Source organism: Chionomys nivalis, chromosome 18, assembly GCF_950005125.1.
Source record: "Chionomys nivalis chromosome 18, mChiNiv1.1, whole genome shotgun sequence".
Taxonomy (NCBI): domain Eukaryota; kingdom Metazoa; phylum Chordata; class Mammalia; order Rodentia; family Cricetidae; genus Chionomys; species Chionomys nivalis.
The window spans coordinates 52,801,578-52,829,103 of record NC_080103.1 but is presented as its reverse complement, the minus strand read 5'-3'; the positions used below and the strand labels follow the sequence as shown (position 1 = coordinate 52,829,103).

At 40.6% G+C, this 27,526-nt stretch overlaps 1 protein-coding gene across 4 annotated transcripts in view; it reads right to left on the bottom strand.

Annotated features, from left to right (window-relative positions):
- Col24a1 (collagen type XXIV alpha 1 chain) overlaps positions 1 to 27,526 on the bottom strand; it is a 240,113-nt gene that overhangs the window by 23,779 nt on the left and 188,808 nt on the right. For all 4 annotated transcript variants that reach the window (XR_009058690.1, XM_057794063.1, XM_057794064.1 and 1 more), the window contains exons 48-55: positions 15,990 to 16,097; positions 15,088 to 15,195; positions 14,944 to 14,997; positions 14,105 to 14,167; positions 11,020 to 11,073; positions 8,152 to 8,187; positions 499 to 534; positions 355 to 381 (exon numbers count right to left, since the gene is read on the bottom strand). Coding sequence is in view for 3 of the 4 variants with exons in the window: in XM_057794063.1 (XP_057650046.1) it covers positions 355 to 381; positions 499 to 534; positions 8,152 to 8,187; positions 11,020 to 11,073; positions 14,105 to 14,167; positions 14,944 to 14,997; positions 15,088 to 15,195; positions 15,990 to 16,097 (486 nt within the window). In the remaining variant the exon portion in view is untranslated. The remainder of the gene's footprint in view (positions 1 to 354; positions 382 to 498; positions 535 to 8,151; positions 8,188 to 11,019; positions 11,074 to 14,104; positions 14,168 to 14,943; positions 14,998 to 15,087; positions 15,196 to 15,989; positions 16,098 to 27,526) is intronic.

Genomic DNA, 27,526 nt, shown 5'->3' with positions numbered 1-27,526 from the left:
ACATGAGTCGGCCACAGCATCCACATTAAAACGAGGGGATGCTTGAGCAAGCTTGCAAATCCCAGCTTCGGGATAAGGCATTTCTGAACCAGGCTAGTTCCAGGTTCAGTGAGAGAACCCGTCTCAAAGGCATAAGATGGATGAGAGAAAACAAAGAGCTGACATCTTCCTTTGATTTCCACACATACAATACAACACACACACACACACAAACACATATACACTCCACACACATACACATAAATATATAACCCACAGACATAGTGCCCTTCCCAAACACACACACACATAACTTCCCACCAAAAGTTTGATATTCTAAGACAAAACAGAATAAAACCAACCAAGATAACTTACTCTTGGACCAGGTGCTCCAGGAGGACCCTGCAACATAATAATAATAAAAAATGAAACAAATCCAAACCCAGTTGGTAAATATCTCAAAACCAGGCAACTGTATATTAATCAATGACAAGCAGATATAAACATAAATGAACTCACAGGAGGTCCTGGCTGACCTCTTGGTCCTTGGGGACCCTAAACGAAATGAAGACAAAGCACAATATGAAGATAATTTGCTTTTGATTTGATATTAACCAAGACCCAACCGCTGCAACTGCCAATTGTTGTTGTGCAAATCACATGATTTGTAATTGTTTCCATATTTAGAAGCTCTTGCTCTTAACTGTGACCAACAATTCTGAATAACCTAGAAACTTAATTTTTCTCAGGGAAGGGAACTGTTGTCCTTTTCAACAAATTAAATAAATTGAGATATAAAATGTTAATACAGCATAGCTATTTCTATTAGCACCCTCCTAATCACAGAAGCTAAAAACTTCATTGTCTTTATATTCATCGTGAATCTGTAAACTGTGCCCCTGTAATCATTGTCAAAATACTCCTTTATTTTCAATGTAAATCATATATTATGGCTTAATGCGTGCGTCTCCTAACCACTGAATAATGTCCTAATTTAAACTTTGTGGTCTGCAGTGGAGCTTTTGAGACATAATTGGGTCTCGGGGGTGGACTCTGTAAAGAGATCAATGCCATCATGAAAAGAAGCAGAGATATTCTGTTTTCTGTACTGGGCTAAAAGTAGAAGCTGGCCTTCTGTAAACCAGAAAGATCAGTCTATCCATACTAATGACATTCTTCTTAGAACCTGGAGTCAATCATTCTGTTAACCATCCAGGGGCTCTCATTCCAAGAAGAAGCATAAACTTCTTAGCAGTGTGGCTCCCCATTCACTCGGGCTCCTTCCATGTGCTGTGTTTCCAGGTCACACATCAGAAAATGGAGCAACTGGGTAACCAGCAAATGAGGAGCAGAGGCAGGACAAAAACTCAAGTCAGCTAAACACGGAAGAGATGTTCTTAGACACCTCATCCCATTGCCTCCTCTCAAGGTGTGGTCTTTATCAACACAGCCTACACACTGTCTATAGTGAGCTACTTGCACATCCCTAACACCTCATTCTCTTTCCCCTTAACCCCCTCTTTCCTCTCCCTTCTGTCTTCCTTCCCTTCGTTCTTTTCTTCCTATAGGTTTTCTCTCTGTAGCTCAACTGGCTTCAAATTCCCACTTCTCCTGTGCCAGCCTCCCGAGTACAGGGATAACAGGCATGTCCATCATGCCTGACATCCCAAGTTCTTTCTTTCCTAAATGCATTCGCTTGCACATACTTATGCCTGCTCATTCTATCACAGAAGACTCATTGTGCTCTCACTACTACTTTAGAAAGCTGTATCCACCACAACTACCTGTCATTGTCACTTCCTTTCTCCTCAACTAAAGTCTTCTTTTTTTCTCCATTCCATAGAGCACAGCACTGTGGAAAGCACTTAAGGTTTGATAAAAATGTCTGTCACTTTTCAATATTCTGGGACAAGAATAGTGCCTAACACACACTAGAGCCTCGATAGTTCTTACTACATAATTTAACAATGTTAAAAGTTGGTATTAATTTAGAAAGCAAGAAGGCTAAATAGGTACATTAAGATGCTAAGATTGTGCTGACATTTTCCAAAATGAATCAGCAGCCATCATGGTTCATGTTTTACACATCTGCTCAAAATTAACTTGTTTGAGGTGAACTGAATACTAACATCATATTGAGTCAAACTCAGATCATGGTTAATAAGACGGTAAAGAGAAGACTTCGTCTCAGGCTGGTTTCAAATATTATTGACGCTGTAACTGGCTTTATTACAGGACCCTTTATTACTAAGGTTGCTAACTCGGGTTCTGTTGTGACAGCTAGAAAAACATGTGGTCACTTAAGTAGGAGAGCGCTCACACTATGCCCGATAGGCATCTCATAGTTTCCATGATCTGTGCTTAACATTCTAATAAGAGAATGTATAAAAGTTGTTCTCAGAAGCTGCTTGCTCGGTTGCAGGAACGCCCTTCTTAGTGAGCAGAGGCTAGAGCGAATTTGATCCATTCTGAATCAACATGGCAAAAATAATAAACAGCTGTGTGATTGAACCATTGAGCATGTTTTCTGACATTTACAAAATCTCTTTGACGGTTCAGTACAAAACATCTATCCTATATTTGACTCCGAAGGAGGAATGTACCATAGAAAAATGAACAAATTCTTCCTCCTGCTAACACTACCAAATTCATTACAGCTTTTTCCTCAGAGTAAATCAGTTCACCACAAATATGATCCAATGAAATAACTTGCAACAAGACAGGACAGGGCAACCCCAATGCAACAATGGCATGAAACAGGACAAGTAACCAAATAAAACAAATTGGGATTCCAACCACATTATGTTATTAATTCCCTTATTCTCTAGCTAACATGTCAAAGATAGCCATCCACTTTCTATCATAGAGTACTCTGTAGCAAAACTATCACTGTCCTAAGGGGAACCATATTTATGGGTATGACTGTGTTAGGGGGTTGGGTGGTTATAGAGAAAACATTCTCTTTCAATCACATCAAGTTCTCTCTCTGTGTTCCATTCTAGAATTTAAACAAATCCTTAAACAGTAACACAGCTTATCATTTGATTTAAGCAATCTAGTGTGTGACCTTGAATCGGAGTATATTGTCTTCTTTTCCTTCCTTCCTTCCTTCCTTCCTTCCTTCCTTCCTTCCTTCCTTCCTTCCTTCCTTCCTTCCTTCCTTCCTTCCTTCCTTCCTTCTTCCCGTCCTCTCTTCCTCCCTTTCTCCTTCCTTCTTTTTTTTCTGGCTTTTCAAGACAGGGTTTCTCTGTGTAACAACTCTGGCTATTCTAGAACTTGCTTTATAGACCAGGCTGGCCTCAAACTCAGAGAAATCCACCTGTCTCTGCCTCCTGAGTCCTGGAATTAAAGACATGCGATGTGTACTGCCACCTGCCTTGGTCTTTTTCTTATGTAAATTCCTTATTTCATTTCCCTTATGTAAACACGATTATCAGTTACCTAGTGAGTTCTCTTAGGCTGGTCCAGTTTTAGAGTGGTCTTTCTATTTATTTCTGTTACAGGAAGCCTAGTCTCTATTTTCTGTCACTAGTCTGTCTCCCTTGCCCAGCTGTGACAACTGGAGAATGTATCTAGTCTTTGCCAAATACTTCTTTGAGGAATAAGGGGCAGGTGACTTCTCCTGAGAACCACTGGTTTGAAGGGTTTAATTTTGAGTTTTACAATATTCAATAATATTTACTAGACAGCAATGTTAGGATGGAATCAACAAACTAGAAGGCTTAAAGTACGACTGTGACTTAGGAATCTGATCTTCAAGCCGCCTGTGAGTGGCTGGTTACCGTTTCTGTAGCTCTCTTACCCAGCTGGCTTCCAACCTTTAGGTTTCTGAGAGGCTCTGTGATTTATGAAAAAATATTGTTTGAGGATGAGGAGACTTAGGTTCCAATCTTGTCTCCATAAGTTATTATATGTTTTTGGGTGCACCTCTGAAACGGTAAGCTACTCTCAATGAAATGTTTTTCCTTTGTTAAGAGTCGCCATGGTCATAGTGTATCTTCACAGCAATAAAAACCTGAACCAAGACAGTGAGGATGGTTTCCATGGCCCTTTTGAGAATTTAGTTTTCAGGCTCAAGATCTAGCACAGTGGTACAGGGCTTGTCAGGCAGCTTAATACTCTAGTTAAGGTTCTGAGTTTGAACGCATGCACACACAAATACACACAACAGAGAGAGGGAGGGACAGAGAGAATTGTGATTTTCAAGCTTATATTTGTTTTTAAAATTTTTCCTCATCTTTTTTAACTGGACAGGGGGTTTACCCCATGAGTATAAGGTAAAGGTTTCAGTTTTGCAGTTTGTATGATTGTAAGGCAATTTGTATTTGAATCAAAGGAGTTGATTTATTTTTCATTTGAGTGAATTATACTACATACAAATGAAATATATACCTAAATGTTTTAACTTCTTAACTTTAAAATATAGGATATTTTTTCATACTTAATTTTTTTCTTATAATGTGTAAGCCAAATTGGAGGCCATAATTCTGATACTCAAAAGTCATAGAGCCATATTAAAGTAATTGAGAAAATGTCTTCGTGCCCACCCAGGGACGCGCACGCTCGAACACCTCTTGCCGGGCGGTGGTGGCGCACGCCTTTAATCCCAGCACTTGGGAGGCAGAGGCAGGAGGATCTCTGTGAGTTCGAGACCAGCCTGGTCTACAAGAGCTAGTTCCAGGACAGGCTCCAAAACCACAGAGAAACCCTGTCTCGAAAAAAACCAAAAAAAAAAAAAAAAAAAAAAAAAAAAGAGAAAATGTCAGTGGAATTCCTCCACATTACACTGATTTTATCTTATTATAACATTCTATTAAAATGAAGCAGCCTCTCTCAGATTTATGGTGAATTGCTCTCTTTACACTGTTTTTCTACTTCTGCGGCTTTCAAGTTGTTTCAAGTTGTGACATTCTGTCAAAATAGGAGAGACAGTAGAATGTTAATTTGGGTATAAGCTAATATTTTACTTTAAAAATAACTGTATTCTATTACTTCTGACAAATGCTCCTTAGATAACTTAAATTAATTGTGTCTTAAAAGGGTTTTGGAATACCAGGGAAGCCAGGAATTCTTTTAAGAATTAATTGACAAGGAACACAAGAGTTTTGAAGTTGGGTGAAAAGGAGAGGTAAATCCACATTATACCTGTGAGCAGGTTTCTTAGGCTCCCTAATCTGGAGTTGTTTAGAGAAAATCTATATAAGTCCTGGGGCTTACAAATAAAACCCATAGGCAGCCAGACAAGTACCAAGTATAGAATAGAGAAGAGATCTCTCTTACATGGATGTCTAGAGATGGTGCCCTGCTGGTGAAAGGGACTCATTTCTAACCAGTTCTGGAATCTATAACATGCTACAGGAAGTGTGACGCTGCTTCAGTAAGAAATCCAAGCCTATAACAAAGGGAAACTGTTTCCATGCTGATATCTGAGCAGTGACGTTGTGATATAGCAGTGAAAGGGGTCCTGGTGACCGAAAGGTGTCTTTTAAAGAACAGAGGGAATTGAGAGCCACTAGCGGGGAAGGCTGCGTCCTGAGACTGGAGGGAAACAGCTGGATCACACAGGGCTTTTCTATCAAGGGGAGGAGTCTAGATTTTCTTCTGAGTTCAAGGGCCAGGGAGGGTTTAAAGAAGGACAGGCACACAATCTGCTTTGTACCTTAACAACATTCCTGCAGCAGATGTGGAGAGTGGATTGCAGGAGGGGGAAGTAGAATCAGTGGAAAGATGCTCAGACCTGGGGGTGACAGTGTGGAAATATAGACAGTGTGGAGGTGGAGGTAGGTGGATGGATGCTCAGAGGATACAGAGAGGTGGGATTTTGTACTCTATGCTCTTGGGGGAATATTATTTTAAGGTGTGTGACTTTTATTTATGTTGCATTTGTTTAACTGTGAAGCTGTGATTCTTTGCCTGTCTAAAACACCTGATGGTCCTAATAAAGGGCTGAATGGACAGAGAGTAAATAGAGGGAGAAATGAGAAAAAAGAGGAGCGGAGAGAGAACAAAGGGAGGGGGACGTCAGGAACCAGCCACCCCGCCACCGAGCCAGCCACGGAGTAAGAGGGAAAGTGAGATATACAGAAGGAAGAAAAGGAAAAAGCCCAGAAAGAAAGAATAATTTCAGTGAAGAAAAGCTGACGAGAAACAAGTCAAGCTCAGGTCAGGTGATGATAAGGAAGAATAAGCCTCCGTGTGATTTATTTGGGAGCTGGGTGATTCCAAAGAGTAAACCACCACACCACATTACGCCTTTGTTATCGTTTTTGTAGGGGTGCTACTTATTTTCCTTTTATGAGGGATCACACCCCCAAGATCTGTCGGGGACTTAGATGCAACTCCCATAGTTCCGGTCAGAGCACTGTTAGTGCATGAGCTCCAGGAGCTGGCCGGTAAGCCCTCAGTGACAGGGGCTTGTGAAAGCATCCTGTGTTGGACTCAGGGCAGAGGCGTTGTTGTTGGATCAAGCTGCAGTCAGTCTGGTAGTCTGCTCCTCTAGCCGATATTTACTGTGTTCTCATGGACCAGCGACTAGAAACTGGGGACTCGATGCTATCAAAGGTGGTAGGTGGTTGTACTATCAGATAGTGATATCAAAGATGGAATCAAATATGTACGATCTTTTCTTGGAGCCCATTCCCAGGAAGCTGATCACAGAAAGGTTAATAATACTTAAAAATAAATCATTTTAATCTATCCTCCATAGTCACTCGTATTTATCATTTATTTAAAATTTTCCACCTGCTGGTTAGTGGTGAGGAACACCTTTAATTCCAGCACTCAGGAGACAGGTAGAACTCTGAGTTGGAGGCCAGTCTGGTCTTTAGAACGAGTTCCCAGACAGCTAGGGCTACACAAAGAAATCCTGTCTCAACAAACCAAGAAAAAAAATCTGTAAAATGCACTACCTATTGAGTATAAGCATCTATAAGACAGGTAGAACTGCCAGGGATGGGGTCCCATCATGAAAACAAACATTGAAAAAAACATATTCTCTGTTGCTTATGTTCTAGTGAGGGAGGCTACTGAACAGAAGACAAATGTCATACAGCAGGCAGCAAGGAGCTCGGATAAACAGAGATAAAGGGTTTCAGGAAGGTGGGAGAATTGCCTCTTGCATAGATTGTGATTGTTGATCTTTACAGAGACTGTGATGGTTGATCTGTCTTAGACACAAGTCTGGGTACATCTATAAGGGTTTTATCAGAGATGACTGACGGATCCTGAAGGGGCTGGGGCCAGTGGGATAAAAAAATAAAATAAAAGGAGCAGACCAGCAAAGTGCTAAGGTGTTTAGCTTTGCTCCTGTCTGCCATGACGTGAACATGGCGGCTGACCTCCATCTCATGCTCCTGTCTGCCATGACGTGAACATGGCGGCTGACCTCCATCTCATGCTCCTGTCTGCCATGACGTGAACATGGCGGCTGACCTCCATCTCATGCTCCTGTCTGCCATGACGTGAACATGGCGGCTGACCTCCACCACGTGCTCCTGCAGACACGATGCTCTGCTCGAGTGTGTGGGGCCCAGCAGTCATGGGCTGAGCGCTCTGAAACCATGGCTGAGTCAAATCTTTCCTTCCTAAGTCATTTCTGTCACAGTTTAGTCACAGAGTGTGGAAGAAACTACCGTAACAGGCTACTCAGGAAAAGGCTTTGTGATACGTGGTCTCTGATGAAAAGAACCAAGGCTCAGGCAACAGGTATTGTACTGAGTCCAGGGCATTAAGGGTTGTTTCCAGGGGTGGGGACAGGGTGTTCAGCCTATACAAACAACCTTTGAATAGAAATGTCAAATGAATAGGAGCAGAGGAGTTTAAAAGTGCGGTACAGAAGTACCAGGATCAAGAACTGGAAAGTGGATGTAGCTTCTGTGCCTAATGAGACCCAGCAGGGCTGATGCTGGGACACTGGAGAACACCCATCCCTTTCATGGCCAACAAGTCAGACACTCTACTGTACACAGTAATCTGGGGAGAATATGATTGGTAGGTCCTTAAACACAGCGCTTATCAGGTCCCACTGGAAAGCACCATATAGGTTATTTCTACCTCTCTGCAACTATAATTTGATTTTGAGTCCACAAGCATCAGAGTCTTTGATCCCCTGGAGATTATCGCCTAGAGACAAGGCTGCTGTAATCACAGATCTCATTATCCAGTTAAACTTACAGTTTCACCTCTAAAGCCTTTTTCGCCTCTGGGTCCCTAAAAGAGAGGGAAGAAGATGGTAGTTGAGCGTCATGGGCCACTGTGCGTTTGGTGCAGCAGCAGTTACAATCAGAAGAGTGCCATTTATATTCCTGTCCTATCTAGGAGGACCTGTGCATTCACGTACAGTCCAGATTCCCCAAGTAATGAGAGGTTCCCCACAAACAAACCCAAACAACCCACGCTGTGGATTACGCTCTCGGTTCACCACGTCGAGTTCTGCCTGGCAGTGAGACGGGACAACAGGACTCTGACTCGGGTAGGGCAGTCACAACAGTGATCTGACAACCGCGCACGAAAGCTTTTGGGGAGGAGAGTCTTTCGGTTTCTAGGTTCCAATCCTTGCTTCTCTTTACTTTCAAAATCCTTGTTTCTAAACAATTTCTTTGTTCTCTTTCATTTCTCACTTTCTGTCCCCCTTTCGATTTTATATATTGCAGTGTATTGTGGGTCACAGGTGAGCTCAGAGGACTACCCTCAGGGGTGAGTTCTTCTCCTCCACTGTGGAATCTGGGGACTGAACTCAGGCTCACGTGACAAGCACTTTTAGCTGCTCCACACTGAATTTAAAATTATTTTGGGGAATAATTTTTTCATATCAAATCTGAGGATCCAGTTTTAAAGCACGTTTTTAAAAAGATGTGAGCCTTCTAGTCTCATTTAGAAGATCTCCCCAAACTGCAAACTACATCTTGGCTTTCTAGAGCATTTTAAAAATGACTTTCCTGTTCTGTTTTTCACATTAATTTTATCTGGTGGTTTTTTTTAATGGTGAAATGGGATGACAATGTCTTTTCAACACTAATGGTATCCCAAATAATTCCATCTTCTTCCCTTCCACCAGTGTGGAGTAGCCATGTGACCAAACGCTAGGTAATCAGACATCAGAAATATCTAACACGTGAGGGTGATTCTGAGCAATTGTAGGTAACTAAATGGAAAAACTAACCAAACCTGAAGTCCTTCATCCTTAACTACCGTACTTAACTGTAAGTCTGTTTGGTTCAGTATCCCCTGTGCTTGCGGCATCTTTTGTAATAATGAAATTACAATATGCTCACATATCTAATTCTGCAGTCTGGTCTGTTAACCTTGATCAGTGTCTTTCTTTCTCCTGCCATGCATTCCATTACAATAACTGCAATCTCATTGTTTCTGATTTTGAAAAGAAATCCATCATTGCCTCTACCCCCACCTATTTTCCCTCACAATATTTCTGTTTGAGTGAATTTCAGAGGCTTATTTCTTATAATGGACTTCTCTTCTTAGAACGGAAAACATGGAGCACGGAAAGAATTTGTCAAGACATTTGATGCGCATGGTGACGAGCCTAGTGAGCTTCAACAGCGATTGTAACCCAACATAGTCAGATACTTTAATCAAGACATTTCTTTATCACATAACGACCTTTAACAGTGATTGTCTAAGCAAAACATGGTCAGATATTTTAACTGAGACATTTCTTTCTCACATTTTCCTTGACCAATAGTATTTCACATTTCTGACAGAGGAGAACAATGATCCTTTAATCAGAACAGCGTGTTCTGAAGAGCCGCCCACTGAACTATGAGAACTCTCCCACCTACAGTTTTATGTCTCTCCGAGGAGCAAATGTTGGAAGCCAAGAGAATGAGTTACACATTTTATTTCTTTTGAATAAACTCCAGTAACTTTAGCGGTGAATTCTCTAAATTTATAAAGATAAGAGCTCTCCTTAACACTTTAAACATTCCATTTTCAGTTTTAAATGTCTACACATAACACTTTCAAATGCTTCAGAAATAAGGCTTCATTGAAGGGAATGGATCTTGGTTTTCCCTGTATTTATTTGACCCTATTGTGTCCCTCTGTACACAAGTTATCAGTTCTGCAATAGGCCCCACCAAACCATTTCAGTTACTGTCTTATTTCTTAGTTGTTTACAGACAAATTTCTTACTGTACTGGCCATATGCTTACTCTACGGATGGGATAGATGGAGACATCAGCTGTGTAGCTCGCTGGGTCCCTTACCTTGACTAACTAGATGGACCTCTGTAAACTTTATTGAATAGAAATCATGCTTGCTTCAACCATTTGTTGTAACAATTTGAGAAATGTCATGGGAAATGAAGCAGGACAAAGCCACAGAGGATACAAAAGGATTTTTCGAGAAGTTATTGCACCTCTCATAGTCATTCAATGAAACCTGTGCATGGAAAGCATGCTGACCACGTGGACCTTTCTTTTTTTTTTTTTTTTTTTTTTTTGGTTTTTCGAGACAGGGTTTCTCTGTGGCTTTGGAGCCTGTCCTGGAACTAGCTCTGTAGACCAGATTGGTCTCGAACTCACAGAGATCCGCCTGCCTCTGCCTCCCGAGTGCTGGGATTAAAGGCATGCGCCACCACGCCCGGCACGTGGACCTTTCTTTAGACCATTCTGTTACCCTTGCACTGTTCTGGTTTTCTTGCTCATTTTGCCAACATCTTTCTCTGTTTACAGCGGGTGCTTCTAAAGACTCAAATCTTGGCGATCAGAATTCACTTAGCTTCCTTTGGAACTGGTTCCAGCTTTACTGACTGCTTCTATGTTTACTGCTCTCCCTGACTCACTCCATTTTTCTTTTCTCAAGCTCGAAGTGCCTCCGCCATTCAAACCTTCTGTTACCCTATGACCCTTAAGGACAGCCTTCCTGAAGAAAACGGGTAACTTCTTTTTTAACCTTTCTTTCCCAAATACCCAGGTGGATTCTTGATGGAGTATTCTAGAATTAGGAATTTTAAAACATGGCTAACAACAGCAGCAGCAGCAACAACAACAAAAGAAAAGAACAACATTGCCACCAACTTACAGTTCCACCTGTTGGGCCTATTATACCTTCTCTGCCAAGAGGGCCAGTGTTTCCCTGTGGAGGGAGAGAAAACAGTCTCACTCTGAGAAAAAGTCAGTCCCATTCTCCACGTAATTGAAAAGAAAAAAACCTAGAAAACTTGTGCTATGGAAAAATAGCTATCTTTAAATAGTTTTTGTTGTAATATGACAAAATTTATTATAATAGATTATAGTAATTTTGACAGTATGTGGTGCAATTGCCTATGTCGCTGCAGTTTCCTACGAAGGGTGCTGTAAATTGTGATTTCCTAACCAACATAAATCAAAATTAAGTGCTCATGTGCTGAGAAGTCCAAGGATGTATTTGTGTGTAGAGCGCTGCTTAACCAATGGAATTGCTTTATGTGGGGTACTAGAATAATGCACACATTTAAATACGAGTATCCATGGATGATGGAGGGGTAGGTGCCTGAGTTCCAGGGAGCATGGCAGGAAGAGAGCACAGGGCAGGTCCAGATGGAACCTTATGTGACCAAAGAAGCCACAGGTCCTTCTGCGAGACATGGCCAATGCAGAATCGAACATGAAAGACTACCTTGTCAATTATGAAGATATCCCCAGATGAACAGGGTAGCTAGTTAATCCTTTTCAGTATGTACATATACTGCATTTTTGATGAAAATAAAATACTCATTTTAGTTTGGTTTTCTCCGTATCAAATTCCACTCCCATGTCCACTGACAGCAATCTTTTTTTTTTTTTTTTTTTTCTGGTTCAGTTAGTATGGAATATCCAATGATAAGTACCTAATAGTTTTCTCTTTTTTTCAGAACATGCAGAGGTAAAGAAAATACTGTCAGTTTAAATCTAATGTAATGTGGTTCGCTGTCTGACAGCTCTATTATTAAATGGACCTGCAAAAGGAGAAATTACCCAATAGACTAAAGGAATTGGGGTTGCTTTTTAAACATAACAAACTTTAAAAGATAATTTGTAAACATGGGAGGCAAATTTCAAAGATCTCTACTTGAACCAAGAAGCTTGGTACTTTAATTAATTCAGTGCAGCCTCTATCACAGTGGTTCTCACCTTTCTAATGCTGTGATCTTTTAATACAGTTCTTTATGTTGTGGTGACCTCCAACCAAAAAATTATTTTTGTGTTACTTCATACCTGTAATTTTACTACTGTTATGAATTGTAATGTAATATTTTTGGAGATAGAAGTTTGTGTCAAATGGGTCATGACCCACAGGTTGAGAACCACTGCTCTAGACTCAATGGCTATTGAAGAAGCTTTAGTCTAATTAATTATGATGTAACTCTCCCAAATAATTTTCTATTAAAAGAACAGAAAGATGTACACTAGAAGACACTAGAAGAAAAGAGACTGGAAGCATTAGCAATTATCTATATCTATCTACATGTTCAAATCCACTGCACTATGATTTTAATGGTATGATCAGTTATCTATGTAAATGTGTTTCTGGAACAAAGAGCAATAGAATCTTGAGTTTTCTAGTTTAAGTATTCTTACTTAATCACCAAACATTTCTTGATTTTGGAGGAGAAAGCAGACTTGAGGCCACTTACTGCCCGCAGTGCGCTCTGATTGTACAGGTTTAGTGAATAGCACTATGGCACACAGCTTGGCCAATCATAAGGGAGCCAGTTCTTCCTCTGCTGTCGTACTAGCCTACCATGGTCTTGCTAACCTCTCCAGAGACTCAGCTCCCTAGCTGCAAAGCAGGGTGACAGCACTCTCATAAAGTTTTAATTGGACTGAATGACAGAAGGGACACAGACTGACCTCTGGTACCACCTCCCCCCACTAATGCATCAGGACTTTTTTACTTGTCTCTAGTCAACAGGCGACTCCCAGGCATTCTCTTATTACAAGTCTTGCTTGTCAGTGACTGGTTGTGAGCTCTTTACATGAACTTTGCCATTAACGAGGTGACAAAAGTAACTGACCCACAAAGTGATATAGGCTTCAGTCCTGGCCTGGTTCAGAGCCTCAGCCCATCATGGACTCTGCTGAGGACAGCAGCCATTCTCCGATGAAGCCACAGAAGCAACATTTATTTTACAGTAGTCTATTTGTATGTACACACTTGTGGCGAACCAGCAGTTACACACTATATAACAGCACCCACGTTCCTTGGTTCCTTAGAAATGGTGACAGTGATCAACAGGCTTACACCTGGAGACGTGTTGAGGCAGGTCTCCAAGCCAACAGTCACCACAACAATGCTGCTCTTTGTTTTATTGACGGAGTTAGGGGGGTGATGTAGAAGTTTAAGAATTTGACCTCATTCCCTACTTTGAGCAGGACAGCAGCTGGGTCACAAAGCTCTTCAGGAGTCTTTCCTGCTGCCTTTGAACTGCTTCTTGTCTTCCTCTCCCCTGTCCTCCCAGGCCCTAGCAGCTGCTGTGACCAGCCAGATCGCTGTTTGCCGTTTCATAGAAATGGCTGTGTTGTTTCATTTCCGTTTCATAGACTGTTCCTCATTACGATGGCATGGTTAATATAAACTACAAGGAAGCGGAGCTAGCACTGGCCGGGCTCGAGCCTGGCTCGTTTACATTCCCTGCATTCTGCAGCTCCAGGCACCGAACTGACATTCGCTAGCCTTTGATTTTTGGAACTCTTTCAGCAATTCACCCCCCTCTCTTGGGCTACCTGATTTTGAGCAGGAAATACTCAGCTTTGGGGAAAGAGCCGTCAAGTGTGGCCTGAAGAGTTCTGGTCAGAGGCAAGCCTCCTCTGGGTGGGTGGCATTTGCTCTCCAGCTGTGCTAATGTGCACGACACAAGACTGCTTTATTATGTTTCTGATGTTCTGTTAACAGACATGCTGTCCATTCTCCACAGCTATTCTGATGATTTTTTTTAAAACAAGAACCGAGAAGTGTGGGTGATCTATTATGGTATTTTGCTTAAACTAAGTTATGAGCTGTGAAAGGTTGGGGCTTGCACGGGCCGTTATGAGTTTCCATCATGAAAATCACTTTATTAACTTATTAATGTGAAGTGTATTAATTTAAAGTCCTACAATAAGCAAACAAGCATAGGTCTTGGATGACAGAATGACTCTATACTTACTCTTTGCCCAGGGGGACCTTTAGGGCCTGCAATTCCAGCAATACCAGCATCCCCATCTGGACCCTAGAAATATAATGAAAAACAGAAAGCCTGCTTTAGCCTTCTATAAATAGCTCACAGACGAAGAGTCTCATGCCAATCTAGAAAGCTATCAAAAATATTTCTTAAAATGGGAACAAAAGCCAACCATATAAGAAAATTGATGGGACATACAATTATAGAAATTTTGGTTTAAGTGTATGTGTGTGAGAGAAAGAGATAGATAGATAGATAGATAGATAAATAGATAGATAATAGACAGACAGACAGACAGAGCACATATGGGTATTTAGAGCGTTAGAGGACAGTATCATCTTACACTGTGTTTCTGACACCGTCTCTTGCTGCATTAGCCGTGCTAGCTGGCCACCGTGCAAGTTCCCCATTACTCCCTCCCGTTTCCTCACAGTGGCTGCTGGGACTGAAGAAGGCTGAGCTACTGTGACGGGTTTGGTACAGATTCTGGATTCTGGACATCAGCCCCTTGTCTGTGGCAAGTGCTTTACTCAACGAGCTATCTCTCCAGCCTTATTTTAAGTTTTTTTTCCAGACAAGGTTTCATCTATCCCAGGCTTGCCTTGAACTCTCATCTTCCTGACTCACCAAGTTCAGAAATTACAGGGGTTTTGAATTAATGCTTTCAAAACACAAATGCATGGGTATATATATATATATATATATATAAAATAAAGATTTTAAAGATTAAAGAAAAGTTCAGGTCACAGACTAAATATTGATTATCTCAGCACCTCTCTCTTTCTGAGATACATATAAGACCATCAGAACACGTATGCACATACTCTGGGACCTGGGAATCCTTGGAATCCTGTCAATCCTTGATCACCGTGTTCCCCCTGCAAGGAGAACAGACAGAAGAACTGTTACCCTACAGTGGAGGCCTGACCTGCAGAATTAGTGCTTGATGATTCAGAGTTGACACATACCGGCTGCCCTTTCAGGCCAGGCTCTCCATGTTGTCCTTGGTCACCTTGTGCTCCTCGTTGACCTCTTTGACCTGGAATTCCAGGTTGACCAGGTAGCCCTTGTTCACCCTACAGACCAAACAAAGAAAGGTGATTTTGACCTCTGAACCTATAAATATATTAATGAAATATAAATAGATATCCATTTTCAGCCTAACACGAAACATTGGGAATGTCAAATATTTCATCTTTGTCCTTTCCACCGTTTCCCACAAGTAAAATTTTATTATTATAAACAAAAAGTATAGATACAAGAAAGGAAAATCCCAGGGACTGGGGTAGAATGCATGCGGAAAGAAGAGGGAAAGGGTGGCACAGTCGTGTGTAGACAGTGTCACGTGAGCTAGAACATGTTTTGTGATAGTTTTGAGATCTCTTTTCCCTGTCTTCTAGAGATGACCCCAGAAAGAGAGCAGTTTCCTGCGGATGGAACCTGATTTTACCATGACTATCATTTGATTTCTGCCAATCTAAATAATGGTTGGCTCTTTTATCAGGTTATTGAATGGCTATACAGCTTTGCAGGAATAAGAGTGTATTTGATAAAGTATGCATCTAGAAGCAAATTCCATTTTTCTACGTGTACAAGGCAGATGACAGAGAAGGAAGGAGAAGTAGAAACAAGTAGAAAGAAAAGAACATTTTGGAAATGCTTCTTGTTCTCTGTTAACGAGTTATCCCCAACAGCATGCCTGTTGGTTACCATGGGACACAGACACATGTAGGCACATACTTTTCTTTTTCCTAATGCAGTTTTCCTGTCACCCAGATTTTCTTAAAACACATTCAGCCATGATCTAGACAGGATATGTAGGGTGGGAACAGGTGGCGTGTCCTCCCCGACACACATGATAAGAAAGTACCTTTGGGCCTGGAAAACCAGGGCTTCCTGGCGGGCCTGGTAAGCCCTTTCCTCCTCGAGGACCTGGGGATCCAGCCAATCCTGGTCTTCCTGGGATGCCTCTGATACCCTGAGTAACACAAACAAGACATGGAAATGAGGGTGTGTTGAGAAAGTCCATGTAGAGGCTGGATACACACAGAGGGGCTGCTGGTGGCATGACGCCCATGTTTGGAAGTATGTGTTCCCACAGGAGTGAAACAACAAAGGATAGTTTGGAAGCCCCACCACTCACAGGAAATGTCTAATTATAGATAATACGATCTTGGGTTTTTAAGATAGAGACTCCAAGGTAATACCAAGTTGCCACTTGGTTTAGACAAGCAGGGTATAGAGTTGCTTTGCTGCAATTCTAACTTAAGGACATCTACTCCACTGGACGTGGCCGCTCTAACAGGAGACTGCCCTCCCCACAAAGAGTTTTCTATTCCTCAGTTACATGATTCTAGTAAATCCAGTGAATAGCATTTGAAGATGAAGGTTAAGCAAGCAAATGTTAAATCTCTAAAACCAAATCCTGGACCAGGGTTGGCCATCTATGGCTTGCAAGCATTTACCTGTTCTTGTATAGATTGTGGCACAAGCACAGTTTTTACATTTTAAATCATAAGACAGTAATAATAATAATAATATAATGATGATGATTTAAAATGTTAAGAGTATATGAGATTAAAATTTTGGCAAATATGAATAAATCTTTATTAGGATACAGCCATATCCATTCTCGAATGCATTGATGCTGGTTTCATTTGTGCTGCGGCAGTAGATCTGAGTTGTCATGATGGTGGCAGAGATGGTAGCACTCCTATTTGCTGTGCAGCAGACTGGAGTTAGGCATATTTCAAATGGAACATACAAGGTCTTCCTGTGACTTTTATCTTATGTCTTTCATTCCTGGAACATATCTACCATGTCGAATGTGAAAGATGAACTTTGAATGTCATAATTTATAGGCAAAGTGGAGTGTGGAGTATTTTGTTCTTGAATTAGATGTCAAACTTTTGTGTTTGTTATGTACTGAAGCTACATCTGTAACTAAAACACATATGACACACACCAGCAACATTGGCTCAAAGACACATTTCAACTTTACTTAAATGCAAGAGGCCGGAAGTTAGAAAGTTTAAAAAGGAGTGTCTTATCGTAGCAGAATTCACACACACATACACACACACACGCACGCATACACATACTTTTTTAAGAAGGCCAGACTAAAATTAAGTTTTCAATTGTTGACTCAGTAAAGGGTTAAACTTGTTTGTAGTGACTGATTACATCATGTATCAGAAAACTCTTTTTCAACATTGTTTAGCCTTTCTGGTGAGAATATTGCTTAAAATGTTGGCACTGTAATAGAATCAACAGTTTGAGACTATAGGAAATGCTTTTAAACTGGGTTTCTTGCTCTTGCTAGGTCAACAGAAGATTGTAAAATTGTGCAGTCATTCATTAGAGGAGTCAGCACTGAGCTCGAAATGATGGAAGAATTAACCTGCATGGATGAGTTGTGGGCGACTGCAAGGAAGACTATTGTCATAGAAGTTAAGGACAAACAATCTGTGCAGCCTGAAGGAGAATCTTTAAAGAGGCAATAAAACCACTAGACGTGATCAGGAAAAGCCCTACTGGACAAACTTCAAAATCTGGAAAAAGTCTGGTGTTTAAAACTATTAAATATTCATTGCAGTACTTGCCAACAGAGGATCTGAGGAAAATATTTGGATTTAATATATAGATTATCCAACCTGTGAGGCAACAGTGAATTCCATTGGATTTTGTCGGTTTAATCTTTTTTGGTTGTATAAAATTTTTAATTGAAACCAGGAATGGGATACTTTGATATCCAATTACGCAATGTTCGATGGCTTGGGATAAGTATAGCTTTGTTAAGGTATGCTGAGACAGAGATGGAAACTTTCCTAAATAAGAGAAACATCCCTCCATATAAGAGGTCAGTAAATATATCTGAAATCTGCCCAAAATAAAGAAAGTCATATGAAGAAAGAAATGACATGGGATATACCTCATTGGGTAGATGGTTTGCCTGGCACGCAGGGGGCCCTAACCAATGCCCAGCACTGCACAAACAAAGTGTTGTCATCTGCACCTGTGACCCCATCACTCAGGAAGTAGAGAAGGACTGTGAGTTTAAGGTCATCCTCAACAAGGCGAGTTTGAGGATAGACTGGAATTCTTAAGACCCCCATCTAAAAAAAACAAAAACAAAACAAAGACAGAAACCAAAACCACCCACCTAACCAAACAAGCAAAACCAATTATGTTTTGCAGTCAACTTTATAATACTTATTAGTTAATGAAAATTGAAATAACATAGGAAAGCAGTTATTGTACATGAGAAGCACAAAGTGTTAACTTCAACAACTGATCACAGGTAACACTAGGCTCACTATACATTTCCTGCAGTGTCAGAATCAAAATAAGAATTGTGTGGCAACAGTTTCAGGTGCATATTTTAGAAACAGATGGAAGAAGATTCTGTGTTTTCTGATCTCTTTGACTGTACATCTGAGAAGTTTCTACGTAATCATCAACTGGAAATGATTAAGCTACAATATAATGGTATGTTAAAAGACAACTATCAAGGGAAAAATCTAATAGAATTCTACAAATTCCTTCCACGCACTGAATTTGTTCAATTAAGATCACATGCTCATAAATTGCAGTACTAGGAAGTTTCTATCTCTGTCAAAAGACAAAGCATGTAAAATATGCAGAATCCCAACACAGAGCAGTTTAACAGAGGAGAGAAAACTGTTAATCTAACTGCAGTGAGTTAAGTGTTGGCACTCCAAAGAGGGTGACTTTGCCTTCTCTATCTTTGTTACTAGTGGTACTCAATTATTACGTGTTAAAATTATTAATGAATCAAATGTATACACTTTTTTATTTTGTCATACAAATTCGTGTGCAAAACTCTCAATTTCCCTTCTTTTCAACTCATTCTTATTAAATCTAGTTCCCTCTATAAGGGGCTTGCTACTGTCTGAGTGTGCTCCTTGGATACTAAATCACATTATTCAATGATTCTTCCAAGCACTCAACAAGGATTTTTTTTTAAAGTATCAACTATTGTAAGGAAGACACCATGGAAACCCTCTAGGGAAGATGCATATAGTTGAGATATGATTCTTAATTTCAAGAAGATATCTATCTATTATCTATCTATCTATCTATCTATCTATCTATCTATCTATCTATCTATCTATCTATCTATCTATCTACTGAGGGGAGAATCTCCACAATGTAGAGTTTGGATGTAGATATTGTAGTTTACACATCACAAAAACATTATCTTAAATGTATTAGTCTGTCCTATTTATTTTCCTTTGCTTCTTTCTATAAGTTTTAGATTGATTTAATATATGTTATGAACTTACATTTCCAGGATGGCTTTCTATATGAATCCTGAGGACTACAAGGAAATGAGATGATCCTATTTAGAGAGTTCCTCCACACAAATGAAAGAATGTCCTGTAAGAGGCACCTGAGATTTCGGGAAAGTTTCATAAATGACCAAAGAAGACTTAGGTGTTGCCAATGACCAAATCTCTGATGGGAATATGACTTAATAGGAAAGGGATTTTGTTGTTGTTGTTGTTTTGACACAGGGTTTCTCTGTAGTTTTAGAGCCTGTCCTGGAACTGGCTCTGTAGACCAGGCTGGCCTCAAACTCACAGACATCTGCCTGCCTCTGCCTCCTGAGTGCTGGAATTAAAGATGTGTGCCACCACCACACGGCTCATGTGAAAGGATGTTTTAAAAGTAACGTTTGAGTTGGACATGGTACCATACACTTGAAATCCTAGAATTCAGGACACTGGGTAGGAGGATGATGAATTCAAGGCCATTTTGGGCCACACAGGGAGAATCAGTCTCCAGACCAACAAACAAACAAATGCCATCAATAAAACAACACCCCATCCACACAACAGCCAATCCTCTATCCACCCAACAACCAACCAAGAAACATCAAAGTTCTAATGCAAAGTATCCCCTCCCATTGGGGAAAATACTCAGCAGCTAGGAGACCCAAAGACTCTATGATGTCTTACAGCGTTCTTCAAAGGTCAGAGCTAAAAGATGGAAGGAAAGGCACACGAGGAAGGGAAAACAAAACAAAGCAAACATTCTAAGACCAGAAAAGTGACTCTATAGTTAAACTGAGTTAAAAGCTGTGAATACAATTACTGGTGTAATAATTCAAAAATAATGGGTTATCATCCCAGCTTGTGAGCTGCCTTTCCCTAGATGTCACAGGGAGAGGTGCCATACGGGCACAGTGTACTGGCTGTAGGCTATCTCAAGGTCCCACAATTCCAAAACAGTACTGCTTTAATTGCATCATAATTCTAGGTAAATTTTAAGGATCATTATTTTTCTAGTAGAAAAGACATACACTTTTCTGCCCAGACATAGACCACAGACACCTAGACAGAGCAGCTCTCAGGGCAAGCGAGCTGATTTGTAAAAGATTTGCAAGAAGAGTCATCACGAGAACCTTCGTTAAGGTTACATGGAAATGCAATTTTACTCAAGCTGTCAGACAGTCCACACAGCCTAATGGATACACTGTGGATCACTTACTAGTCAGGCTGGTTTCTTAGAGAGAAATTCGAGGATGGTAGCAGAGTGTTCTGTACAAAGTTCTAAGAGTGTTTCAGACAGGCAAAGAACAAACATTTTTTACTAGGGATACACAGATGGATGATTAATTTTGCTTTCAAGAGAAACAGATGCTAATTCCAGGCCTTCCCCCCAGTGGCTTGCAGAGGATGATTTGCTTCAGACTATTGAGTAAAGGGGTAAAGTAATACAGGGAAGTTTTGTAAACAGAACCACAGTAATTGTTCATTTTGGTAAGCGATGCTGAAATCAATGAATAGCTTACCTGAGTCTTAGAAGGTTAATACGGCAGACACACAGGGACAAACTGAAACATTTCCTACATATATACAAAGTATTCTCTAGTCAATTTACTATCATTTTTATATAACTAAAAGGTACTATCCGATGACAAAACAGAAGGTTAACATAACAAGAAGAGTATATGATGTCTCGTGACCAGGGAGCTCTCTTGTTAGCAGACAAAGGCTGTCTCCCTATAGAAATGAGTTGTGAGCCCTTCAGGAGAGCATTGCCAGGAGAGCAAGCAGAGAGGGATGGTTAATAGTCAGAGGCTCTAAGAAGAAAGGTCCTGGATTCCATGAGTGAAGACAACAGAAGCATCACACAGTGGGTGCGTTTAGTCTCTGCACACCTCCCATGCGCCAGAGACCGGCATCACAGTGTTTCTGTTGTTCTCCGTTTACACCAGGTGAGGAAGACGAGGTGCTTTTCACTTTGACCTCTCTCCTCTGAAAGAAAGAAATTCTTGTCTTTTCTGAATGGAATGGAAAAAACCCAAGAATGAAAAGGCAGCTTCCCTGTAGACACTGAGAAGAAAAACAGAGATTTTGGAGCCCAAATATGTACAATAATCAAGGAGAGAAGGAATGATCTCTCTACTGCTCCCTCCGGTCCTTGCTTTCACGGTCTAACTCTCACTAGTATTGAATGAGCTATCTTAAGAAATTAGTGGTAAAAAAAAAAGTCTGTGAAATCTGGGCAATAATAGAAATACACATTAGAAAGAGGCTCAGCTAAGAGGCTAATGTCTTTAAAATTGCATTGAGAGAATTAAAAACATTAATTATGCTAATTCTATTGATTTTTCAGTCAAATGGAAGAAAAAAATGAAATTGAACTTCATATTATCTGATGTTTTTTTTTTAAATTTCTAGAAAAAGTTTTGTTTTTCTTTTTTTGCCCTCTATGTTGCCACACACCTGTTTTATACATAGGTTATATTCATATAGTTACTGTGTAAGAAGAGAGCATAAAAATTAATTTACTTCCTTTAATACAAAAATTTAGCACAATATCCCAAAGTTTTATTTTAGGTAACATAAGTGTGAAGGTTTTTTTTCTGAAGCAAGTCCAAGAGCTATAAACAGAACACTGTACCTCCTCTACTGTAACAGCTAAAAACCACCTCTGCTTGTGGAGAAAGTTCTTGTTTTATTTGATTTACCAAATATATTCCTCCTAGGAAAGAAGTGGCTGTTTAAACATACCTAGGCTAGTGATTATGGGTAGTTACATGCTAGGTTACAGCAAGTATTAATTATGCCACATTTATAACACTGTCCTACATACAGCTCCATTCAAAACCAACACGGTCAAGAGTTAGAGAAAGATTTATGAATGAGCTGTGTGCTAAAGTTGGGAGGTAGTTTTAAACATCTAGACCTATTAAAGCGTAGGGGCCGAGAGGAAGCTGAGGCAGGACTTAAGCGGGTAAAGATAGTGGTACTTAATTTGTGTCTATTTCCAAGTTCACAAAACTAACCCCTCACTCAGATGCAGCACACACCAGCATCATGCTTTTCTACCTCACAGGCATTAGTTACATGCATGCATTCACACAGAGGGTCATGCCTTAATCCTGAAAAGCCTGTGAACAGAGACCATGCCACTGCAATACGGGCTGTAACAGAGACCATGCCACTGCAATACGGGCTGTGAGAAATCGCCTTTGCTGAGGTCTCAACACGCAATCCCAGGGTCACCAGAGGCCGGAAGAGGACTCAGGTATACCTGGCTCTTGCCCACGCCTCACCGCTCACTGCCGTGGAGAAATCAGTGTGTCCCTTCCTACATCAAAGGTAACTAAAACCACATGGGTGTATCTCACCCCATCCTCCAGGAACCCTGCGAATGGGCCAAACTCCTCCCTGACTTCATGCATTTCCATTTTGACTCCTTTTATTCAGCAGGCTCTTTTGACATCTGGATTCATCTTATCTCCGCCAGGTTCATTATAACCTTCTCATGGAGGCTTTCCTTCTAAACTTCATATCCAACCTGCCTCGCCCACCATGCTTTATCACATAACTGTTTCTTTCCTTGCACTCAACAAGAGTTATCACTATCTGCTGCATCTGCTTGCTTAGCTATAGTCCAGTATCCAACTATTATATTGATCCATTATTATCAATCCATAAATTGTGATTTTTTTTATTAAGGGTCAAATCTAACAGTTTCTTGATGTTTCATGTATATTCCATGGGGTCAGCATTTGTTCAGTTTATTATATTCTATAACTCCTCACTCAAATCAGGCACTGAACAAATATTTGTGCTCTAAAGTAATGTTAGAATAAGCATTTGTATTTATCCCTAGATAGAGACAATATTGACTCAATAAGTTCAGATAATGTGTTAGGCCCTTTACATATAATACTTCATTTGATTATAGTAAAACCATATAAATTAGATATTGATATAATTATTTAATAGATGTTATTTAGGGTATTAATTAACTTGTTAATAAATCATAGTTACCACATGAAGAACATTTCTCAATGATTTATAGGGCTTCTCTTATGAGCCTGACAATGTGCAAGGTACCAGGCATCCAAAGAAGTGTAAAACACAAGACCTGCTATACAACAGTTTACAGTCTCTTGGGAGAAAACAGCATAAACAATTGACATCTAAATTAACTGAGCTCTGTTGGAGAAAGCCCCCCGGGCCTACTGAAATTCTGAGCAGACAGGGCTCTAATTCAAAGTTAGATTAAATTTGGATTAAGAAAATATTCATCATAGAGTTAAATGGAAAGGTGGAAGAGCTTTCTAAGCAGAGAGAATAAATGGCATGCATAGAGTCAGGAAGGTGAGGAGAGCCATACAGAGAATTTGGGGGGGGATAGCTTAGGAGGTAAGTAGACTTCATGGAGTCGAGCATCATTGTGAAGAACAGGGTGTTGACACTGGATTTCCTGGTTTTGAATTCTGGTCCCCATGCTTATTGACTGTGTGATCTTGGGCAAACTTTTAGTCTTTCTGGGTCTCAGCTTCCTTCCGATAAACTTGACCCCATAGGGGTTAAATAACTTAATATAGATCATTACTGGGCTAGTGTCTGGCACACAGTAAACACTGATAACCTAGCTGCTCTTATGTTTGAAATGAGCAGTACCCATGAAGAGCAGATTAGAATGTTGGGCTGGCAGAGTAAACAGAGGCCAGATACCGAAGGAGTACCATTCCAGGGAGTATGAGCTGTGTCTGACAGGGTGGGGTTCGGCCAAGATTCAACTAGGAAACTTCTTCCCTTCTGCAAATCTTTCACTCTGTTACTAATAAGCTGCCACCAATCTGAGCTCTGTCCTGGAAGAGATCCTAATGAGCAGGAAATCTGCCCAACGAAAGCAGCCAGAGCAAAAGAGGGAGAGAGTTACAATGAGGTCAAGCCCGAACTGGATAACCAGCTCTTCATAATGAAGAGTCGGCAGGATTTGTTCAGTGGAGACTTGTCATTCACAAGTATGTTTCTCTAAAACACTTAAAGACAGAACAAAAGCTTCTTGAGTGTGACTAGGTCATAGGTTACAGATGAGCAGAGGTGGGTGCGTAGGACCAGGCTCCCAGGGTGGTCACGGGTGGGCTGCCGCCGTGTGAGTTTCCTCTTTTACAGTACATGGGTACAAGCCATGAGAGAGAAACTCAAGATCCTCAGTGTTCTTTTAAGACAACACTAAACAGAGTCACCTGTGTTTAGACAAATGGTAAAATCAGGCTAGAAAGGGCCCTGATCTGCCCTAAAGTAAGTTGTTAGTTTCATTTCATTTCTTCCTTTCCAAAAACCAGTTTTATTAGTGCAGCAAGAAAAGTAATAATAAAAAAAGGGCTGGTAAGACCTCATTTTGGTGACAAATGGATTTACGATTTTTTCAAGGAAAAGTTCTTTCCCTAAATGATTGAGGTCCTGTGTTTGTACAGAAGCCCAGCTCAATGAAAACAGCATGGTAGACTCATTTGCTGCAGCTGTGCTCAGTGTCTGGCCTCAGAACACTCTGTCTGAGCAAAAGGAAATTCACAAAGGCAACTTGAGCCTCCCCGGTACTATCCCTCAGCTACGGTCACATGACCTTGAAAAACATTGAAACTGCAGAGTGGCTATGCCAGGAATTCTTAAATCTGTGGCCACATCAAAACTAAGAAAGAAAAGAAAAGAAAGAACATTGTTTAGGAAAACCAGGCAGTTGCATAATGCTACAAACCCTAGAATAAATATTTGTCTAAGTGGATAAACCCAGCAGTCTTTAAAGGTGCGCCAGAGAACAGCATGGTGCCATGATTAAAAAAAAAGCCAGTGGGAAGATGTCCTTATCCTTGGTTGAAAATACTTCAGAAATCTTCCTTGTACTTAGCAGTGATATTATTTCCTCCAAAATAGCTCAAAAAAACTTAGTAGCTTTACTTCTGCTCTAGAAGTTATTCTCTTGGACATTGCTCACACTAATGACCACTGAAGGTTTCAGTTCATTTAGTATAGTCTTTAAAAAGCATTACATTCCCAATTTCATATAAAATATTCTGTGGAGAGCAGAGATATTTACAGAAAACATTTCCATCTTTGTAAATACCCCCAAAGATGTGCCAACATTGGGGTTGCAATGCAGAGTCTGTAAGGAAAAGTTAATTTGTTTTTATTTTGATAGATATAACATTCTTTAATGCTCAGGGCATCCCAGCATCCTAAGTATACTTATGAAAAATTTCCACCAGATCCTGTGAAAATGTTGAAAAGTCGTAGGTGATGGCTATGGTCTGATGCCGATTTAGTTGTCTTCTAATGGCAATACCAGATGTCACTCAACTTCCTGGCCCTGGGAGGCGAATTGCAGCAGTATTTAAATTATTATAATTCATATTATTTTTTCCATCACAATCAATAAGCTTTCCGTGCTGAACATATATAAAAGAAAGTATGGCTCAAATCTCTTTTAAAAATTAGTTTCCAGATAGGAGAGTAATTGAAGAAGCAGACACAGATGCTTTGTTGTTCAATTAATTCTCCCCGGACTCTTCTTTCCCTCCACTAGGCCATCAGCTTCATAAGCCTTCCTGATGAGGGTTTAAACATGCCCAGAGTGTTGCACTAGAGGTAAGTTATGACCTTAGGTTAATCTCTAGTTACTGTCCTACTTTCTTATCCAGAACTCAGCTTCTCCACTGAAGGCTCTGATGGTCTGACTATCTTGACATTTCATTATCCAGTCTCTCCTCAAGCGATCCAGTTCAATAATCAGACCAATGGATCTTTGCTGGAGTTGCTGACGTTCTCCACACACTAAACCACAGTACCCATAGTTTCATTCCACTAGATTTCTGTTTTAGGACTTCACCTGTAAATACCAGAAATTGACCTTGGATAATTTAAAGGGGAAAAAGACAACTGTAACGGTATAATCACAGATCAACAATAAAAATCGGGTTTAAAAGTCTGATGGCCAAAGGGTAGTCAGGAAGTCAAAGTTGGACTCTGAGACTAGTACCACGCTTGCGTCTGCGCACAGGACAGTACTGAGACCACTATGCGGCTGACAACCGTGCGCTGGATTTAGTAGCTCCAGGGTAGAATCCTCCTGTGGGGAGCAGATGAAGTCCCAAGTGAATCTGCCTTGTTGACATGAGCAGGTCCATGCCAAGGACCCTGGTGCCTCAGACCCATGGCAATGGCAAAACCTTCCCCAGGTTAGGTTCAGAGGGATGCTGACCCTGCCTTAGAAACTGTCAGCTGCAGCTTCTGCCTCCCAGATGACTGCAACCTGAGACTTCTCGCCTACAGAGTCTTCCTTCCAAGCTAGCTAACCAGCCTCCTCCTCAGTGTGTGCCGTAAGTATTAAATGTGCTGAGTTCCCAGGCTGATGCTCGTTCAACTCGATCAGAGTATGTGGCCCACCTGATCTCAGCTTCTCCATGTGGGTCAATCTTCAAACCCAGCAGGCAGTGGCATGCTGCCTTGTTGCTTCCATGAATCACTACTACCCTTTTGGTTAAAATTTTGTTAAAGGAGTAAAATTATAAAAGTATAAAATAACCACTCCATGAAAATACAAAGGAAGATAATGTTTTTATGCAGCTATTTAATGTGCTTTAAACTGTGTTACGATAGAAGTCCAAAAGTTAAAAAATATTGAAGAAAAATTTATACTAAAATTTATAATAATCTAGGGTTAATTTATTATTGAATACAACTGCTTCATAAAATACATGTTCTGTAGCCTAATTCATGGTGCCTATGAATACTACAGTAGCAGACTCATGGCTTGGTCTCCATGCTCACTCGCCATTGTTCACTAGTCACCAGGATAACTGTTCAGTTGCTCAGACTCATTCATGCTAAGGGCCTTAGTGCAATATTCTTTTGCCTGTGTGTATGTGTGTGTGTGTGTGTAGTGTGCATGTGTGTGTCTGTGTTGTACATGTGTGTGTGCACATGTGCCTGTGTCTGTGCACATGTGGTATACACATGTGTATGTGCATGTGTGGTGTGTGTGTGTAGGCCTGAGAGTACAAAGTTGACCTTGAGTGTCCTTCTAGATTGCCCTCCATTTCATTTATTGAGGCAGGTCTCACAATTCAACCTT